At 31.3% G+C, this 7,116-nt stretch overlaps 1 protein-coding gene across 1 annotated transcript; it reads right to left on the minus strand.

Annotated features, from left to right (window-relative positions):
- Positions 1–1,321: 1,321 nt before the first annotated feature.
- LOC105140373 (probable indole-3-acetic acid-amido synthetase GH3.5) lies at positions 1,322–4,960 on the minus strand. Its single transcript, XM_011047174.1, has 4 exons — positions 4,279–4,960; positions 3,798–3,899; positions 2,787–3,607; positions 1,322–2,029 (listed from the first exon to the last, which is right to left on the minus strand). The coding sequence occupies exons 1-4, from the start codon at positions 4,602–4,604 to the stop codon at positions 1,488–1,490; spliced, it is 1,791 nt and encodes a 596-aa protein (XP_011045476.1). The 5' UTR covers positions 4,605–4,960; the 3' UTR covers positions 1,322–1,487.
- Positions 4,961–7,116: the final 2,156 nt, after the last annotated feature.

Here is a 7,116-nt window from a genome sequence, read left to right on the forward strand (position 1 = left end):
TCTTTCCCTTTTACTGAGCCAGCACCACCAAGTTGGAGTTTTTTCTGATCTTCGTACAGTTGTATTTTTTTAAAAAATTATTTATAGTATTTTTAAAATTATGATATTGATGATAATTTAAAATGTTTTTTATTTAAAAATATATTAAAATAAAATTTATTTATTTTTAAAAATTATTTTTGATATTATTACATCAAAATAATATTAATATGAACATATATACAAAAAATTTACTTTATGTAAAAGATTCTGATGAAAGTTCTTAAAATTATAAAATAATTTAAAAAATAAACTGAGGAGACAGGAGATAGAAAAAACAAATAAAAATATATATTATAGATATATTAAAGCTCCAATAATAATATAATAAGTATCATAAAAGAATCTTAATAAAACAATTTTAATAAAATAATTATAACAAATAAAAAAAATCAAAATGGACTATATAAACTATCCTAAAAAAGGATAAAATTGAGGCTTATTTTGATGAGACTCATGTAGCCATGTTGATTATTATTATTATATCAATATTAAAAAACCATCTTATCTAAAAGTTTAAGTTGTTAGGTGAGGTTTCAGAATATAATTTATATTATTCTCTAACACACTTCCTCAAGTGAAAGCCATTTGGGCTTGAAACTTGTACAGACCCACATTACCTTGTGTTTAATTTTTTATCAAATAAATGGGGATGATGAGATTTGAATTCGTGACCGCTTGGTCATCAAGGCTTTGATACCATGTCAAAGAACCATCTTAACCTAATAGTTTAGAGAATAATATAAATCATATCTCGAGACCTCACCTAACAGCTTAAGCTTTTAAGTGAGATGGTTCTTTGATATGATATCAAAGTCTTGATGACCAAACGGTCACGAGTTTGAATCTCATTATCCCTATTTATTTGATAAAAATTAAGCATAAGGTAAAGTGAACTTATACAAGTTTCAAGTCTAAAGAATTTTCACTTGAGAAAATATATTAGAAAATAATATAAATTATATCTAGGAACTTCACCTAACAATTAATTATATTATTAAAATGAAATATCTATTTTTTTCCCTCAATTTAATCTCTTACATACTGTTTTATAATGTTAGAGAGTCATTGCTGGCTAAAATCCAAGACAAACTCCAATACATTAATTAATTAGTGTTAGTGCATTGGTTTTTTGTTAACATATTATTTATTATTAAGTAATATTTCTTGATGTTTTTTTCTATTATATTACGATTTTTTCTCTTTAAAAAATATTCTTACCTTTATGTATATGTAACCAATAATTCAGACAAGAAACTAACACTTCAGCGCGCTTTATGGGAACAATTTTTTTTTTCTTTTTATTTATATACCCAAAACTTCGTGTTGGCTATTGGTTTAACAAGTATAGTCTCATGCTCTTAACAAAGTGATCAGACAAAAATTATTTATTGAGTAGACTAATTAATTCACCAAACAAAAATTCTTGGAATTATATCAGTTATTAACTAGCTATACGCAGTGCTGTAGAGCCTTCTAATGGTGCTTCCATTGAGAATTTTCAGGAGTCCATGGTTGCTGGTGCACCTAGGAGTCTTGAACTGGCTCAATGCTGCCCCATTTCCTATGAAATATTCCAGGATCTTCTTGAAAGTCCCCCTCTTGACAATGCAAAGCTCTAGAGGTCCTATTGAATTGGTTCTTCTTGACACCACATAGCCATGATCAACAAAAGATGCATCCATTTTCTTGCAACACTCACCAAGAACCTCTTCTTCGACATCTCCTTTGATTTCCCAGTATATTATGTAGTGACCTGGCTGTGTTTCTAACTCAGCGTGGCTAGTGAAATCCACAAGCTCTGCTCTAGCCTTGCTCATGAGTAGCTGAGACCCCTTCTCCACCACCAGCTGCAAATCTTTTTGATCAGTGTTCTTGTCAATGTTTATAGTTAAAATTAGCTTTCTCCGGCATATAAAGTTCAATTTTGGTGTCCCTTTGTGAAAACCAGCAACCTCCACTACATCCCCTAGCCTGCATCTATAAAGCCCTGAACCAAAAAGAAGAAGAAGAAGAAATCTTCATCAAATCATAATATATCAATCTTGGTCCCTCTTGGAGAAAAAAAGAAGAAGAAAAAGGATTGCATGATTTTTATATTTTTTTTGAATTTTTGACCATTTAGTATTCTCAATTCCTAAGAGAAACGGATTGAAAACTCAATGAACTCTAAAGTTATCATCTATCTAATTTCCCAGAAAAAAAAAAAACCTTGAAAATCACATATACCCATGATCTTGAACCGATTGAACCAATAGAACGTGTACAGCTGGCTACAAGAAATTACGAACAAGAAACTGTAGATCGGCAGTGCAAGAGGATGGCTTGTTGAGAGTCTCGTGACCATAGAAACCTTACTTTTAAGTTTTTGGAACCAACTTTCCTAAAACTTCCTAAGTGGCTGACAATCGTGTGAAGGGATTAGATTCATGCAAGATTTTTTGTTTTGTGAATCGTCGACATGCCATGTCTAAGTCAAAATCAATGCTTGACTAATCAAGAAATTAATACATCAATGGTGGCACAAAAATAAATAATGCAATGATGTTGATTTTCTATGATTAAATGTGCCAGGACAAATGGTCCATTCCCATGAAAGATACTCAGTAGTTTCTGGCTGCCAATTTTAATTACCATGGGCAATATGATGAAAACATCAACCTACAAGAAATGGGGTTGGAGAGATTCACGAAGATATCAATGGAAAATGCAATAGCAACTGGAGGGGAAAAAAGATCTAAACATACCAGTGAAAGTAGTGAGGACGATCTCATACTCCTGTCCTACCTTGACTTTTGAGAGTGGTACTGGTTCATCTTCGATGAAGTCATCGATGGCTGAGCCACAATCATGATTCTCTCTATAAAGTGGCATGAACTCATAATATGAGAAGGTTGGTATTACTGCAAAAGTAACATCTTCAGGAGGCAAATAAGGATCCACATTAGCTCCGATCCAACTCTCTGTTGATCCATAATCAGCACTCACTAATGGCAAGCCCCCAGCATAATGCCTTAGTTTTTGTAAGTAAGGTTGCATTGAGCCTGTCATTATGGAGTAAACATACTTGGAATTTGGCCAAAGTTTAGTAATCAAACCAAGCCAATTTTGAGTCTCCAACTGCTTGCAGTTTTCTTCTATCTTTGAAGCTAAGCTTGGATTTGGAGAGATGATGGACAGCACAGCCTTTCTCATCTTTGCCAAGTTGATTCTTTCACTAAGAGTACCATGTTTAATGTCATTGCATATGTCTCTCCACACATCTTCAAATGCCGTGAAGGCTTGAACTATGCTATAAGCAAAAGTAGAGGTTATAAACTCTACTTGATCACAGAAGAAGAGGCCTAGAAGAAGATGACAGTAAGAAGATTGCTTGTAGTCTCCACCAGAAATGACTTCTTGTGGACTACAAGTGAAGCACTTTGTTTTTTCTTGCTTGATCTTAAACTCTTCACTTGCATAATAATGTGTTGTAGCTGTTCCTACTGTTAACCCTCCTTTTGTTTTGAATTGTTTGCTGCTGTATATGAACTCAAGGATCCTTCCTCCTTCCCTTGTTGGATAAACCCTACATCCACCACATAAAATAAAGAGAGAGTACAAGAAATCAAATGATTACTAGTACAGTTTTTTTTTTAAACTGTTCAATACAATATTTAAAGTGTAGTTATCCATCTTTTCTTAACTTAATTGTCTTCTTAGATACCATAAAAATTTGGATTATGTGTGACCAACAGGGAGAGAGATATTGGTCAAACCTTGATCTATAAGCTGCTGCCAAGCTGAAAATTTGAAGAGTTGTTCGAGCACTGTGGTCAGTGAAAGGAACAAACTTCTGCCTTCCGTCTGTGGTTCCAGAGCTTGAGAAAATTGTAACCATGAACAAAATTAGAATCATAAAAAAAGAGGAAATAATTCTGGAAATATTCTCATAAAAATGGTGGAAACATGGGCTAATGGAATCCTTTCAAATCAAGGTAAAAAGGCTGAGCTTTTGTAGAATTCAACCAATCCTTGGACAACCTTAAGGTACATATCCCATGAAATCATAAAAGATAAGACAACCGAGCCAAATACAGCCCATAATTACTCACAACTCTATCAATATTCTTGTTCCATTTTCCACATGATATCTAAAAAGATAAGCTTTTGCTATAGCAATATGGTCCAAGCATCCAAAAACTTGAAAAAAGTAAAATAAAAAAAGATGAGAGGAGAGGAGAAGAGAAGAGGACACACCTCAAGGAGAGAAGTGTTATAGGTTGTTTAGTTAGTAACGGAACAGTATCCCCATCAGCAATTCTGCTAATGTAAGGCTCTAAATCTGCATGGGAAGCAAGAGGTACCAAAGAAGTGTAAAGAGATTCCAATGCACTTGCATCCATGTCTTGAATATTGATATCCCCTAACCATTTTTTGAGATACTCCACACCCCAATTGAGCTCAAGAATTCGGCGAAGAGTCTCGGTCTGAACTTGGCCGGCTTTCTTTGATATGTCCTCAAACCAACCGATAATGTCATGCTCGTAGCTTCTTGATGATCCATTGGTGTTTTTCGGTTCCATGAAGGTGATGAATGCTAAGGTAGCTTGCTAGCTAGCTTGGTTCAATACAAGAAGTATAGACAAATAATGGTGTCAATATAGATATTGGAGCTATAAGTAAGGGACACTCTCTTATGTACAATAGACAAACAAAAGAGAGCCCATATACATTGAAAGATTCGTTCTCTAAATCATGAAGATTTGAAAAAATCGTTCTCTAAATTATGAAAATTTAATCTTAAGGCTGGTCCCTTTGTTGAAAAGGTCAAAAAACTCCTCTCTAAATATTGCAGAGAAGCTCCATCTTGCAATCGTACGATAGGATACAGACCACAAGACATGGCCATGTTATCAATATGGCTGGTTAGAGAGAGAGAGAGAGAGGGGGAGAGAGATGTAGAGAGAGAGAGAGGGAGAGAGAGATTCTTCATTAAATTGATGGGTGTATGCAGAAGAATGTGACAAGGGGCCGGGACCGAAAAAGCAAACCATTACATGCTAGCTTAGTGACCGTTGTTTATCTACATAGTAATATCGTGTTTAAAATTATATTTGGCTGGAAAACACACACACATACACTTTTTTTTTCAGGCAAAACGGAGTTTGAGAGCTTGGCATCGTGCTTGCTTCTTCTTTCTCGCCAACTTGCAAGTCACCAATTAATAATTTTGGGAAAAATCCAAATATACTAATTTAATAATTTTGGGAAAAATCCAAATATACAAACTATCATTGTTAGATGACCGGATGTTAAAACATTAAGCGCACAATATCTAGCCATTTTGTTTTTCTTATGAGTTTCAAAATTAGGGAAAATAATGGATTCTCATTTGTGGAGTTTGTATTATTTATATTTAAATTTGAATTCTGAAATCTTATTCAAACTTGATCGAACGTATGCTTCTTTAATATCTAAACTTGATTCAATTTGATTTTAGATACTCATTTATTTTTTATAATCTGAACTCAAATACTATAATTTATGATAAGTTAGTATATAATTTGCTAAATAAATATTTATTTTTTTAAAAATAATTTAATGTTGTTTATTTATTTCAGGCCTGGTTTTGAACACTGCATAACAATATCCATATTTAAATTAAAACTTGATCTTTTAAAAACTAAAAACAACCTTAAAGGAAAAATAAAAAAGGAAAAATAAAAAACTAAGAAAGGTAGATGCTCGAGGCAAGTGCGGGGCTAGGAAGTTATTCTAGCTTAATAAAAGGAAGATCATGCATGTGTGAGTCTAATGTTCTTTTTCTTATTTTTTTTTAGAGGTAACAAAATGTTATTTTTTAAAAAAAAAAAACATATTATCTATTAGTTCAGATTATGGTTACTTTTGGTAGTTAAAATTAAAATTAGGATTTAAATTTTTAAACTTTAAAAATCTATTTATTCACCAAAAAACCTCAAAAAAGCATAAAAAAACGAAACTAAAACCTATTTTTACCCTCAAAATACTTTTCAATCATTAAAAAAAAAACTAAAAACTAAATAAAAAAACTTCTCAAACCTTGATATTCTTTTTTTTTTTCTATCAATAGAAGTTTTGAATAACCATATATAATGGAACTACTCTTAACAAAATAAAATATTTTATTATCTGGATGTGAAAAATCAATCTTTTTTCTTTGCCCTCCCTTTTTTGTAGTAATTTTAATGTTATTTATTTATTTCAAGCTAGGTTTTGAATAGGGCATAGTAATACCCATATTTAAATCAAAACTTTATTTTTAAAAAATTAAAACAACTTTAGAAAAAAAAAAGATGAGGCTCGAGGCTAGGAAGTTGTTCTAGCTTAATAGAAAGAAGATTGTGCATGTGTGAGCCTAGTGTTCTTCTTATTATTTTATTTTAAGGACTACAAAATGTTATTTTAAAAAATAAAATAAAAATATTATCTACTAGTTCAAATTATGGTTATTTCTGGTAGTTAAAATTAAAGCAGGATCCGAGTTTTTAAACTTTAAAAATCTATTTATTCACTTAAAAAACTCTAATAAACATCATAAAAACTAAACCAAATCCATTTCTACCCTTAAAATACCTTTCAATCAATAAAAAAAAACTAAAAACTAAATAAAAAAATCTTCTTAAACCTTGATATACTTTTTTTTTTAGCAATGGAAGTTTTGAACAACCATATATAATTGAACTCCTCTAAAATAAGATATTTTTATTATCACCACGTGATAAATCAATTTTTTTTCTTTGCGCTCCCTTTTCTCTAGTAATTTTCTCTTTCAAACTCAAGAATGAACATCCATTATAAAAGTTACAATGGTCAAACATTCATCAATTGGATCTTTATGAACCAAAATGACTTTTTTGTATGAAAATAAGAGGGACCCCTTTTTTTTTTTAATTTGATACTTTTTTTAATTGTTTTTATACTATAAATGTACATCCTATTTCAATTAATTGGCATCTAATTCAATTTTTAAACTTTATGAAACACCTTATAGTTAAAATAATATGTAAGAGAAAAAAAGAAGAAGAAAATCTCAACATATAAAGCATCAACAAC

This window comes from Populus euphratica, unplaced genomic scaffold, assembly GCF_000495115.2.
Source record: "Populus euphratica unplaced genomic scaffold, PopEup_1.0 scaffold106.1, whole genome shotgun sequence".
Lineage (NCBI taxonomy): Eukaryota > Viridiplantae > Streptophyta > Magnoliopsida > Malpighiales > Salicaceae > Populus > Populus euphratica.

Coding starts and splice junctions, on each gene's coding strand:
- LOC105140373 (XM_011047174.1), bottom strand. CDS start 4,604: ATGGAACCGAAAAACACCAATGGATCATCAAGAAGCTACGAGCATGAC. Junction 3,608..3,797: donor GCAGCAGCTTATAGATCAAG/GTTTGACCAATA, acceptor TGGTGGATGTAG/GGTTTATCCAACAAGGGAAG. Junction 2,030..2,786: donor CGTCCTCACTACTTTCACTG/GTATGTTTAGAT, acceptor TTTTTGGTTCAG/GGCTTTATAGATGCAGGCTA.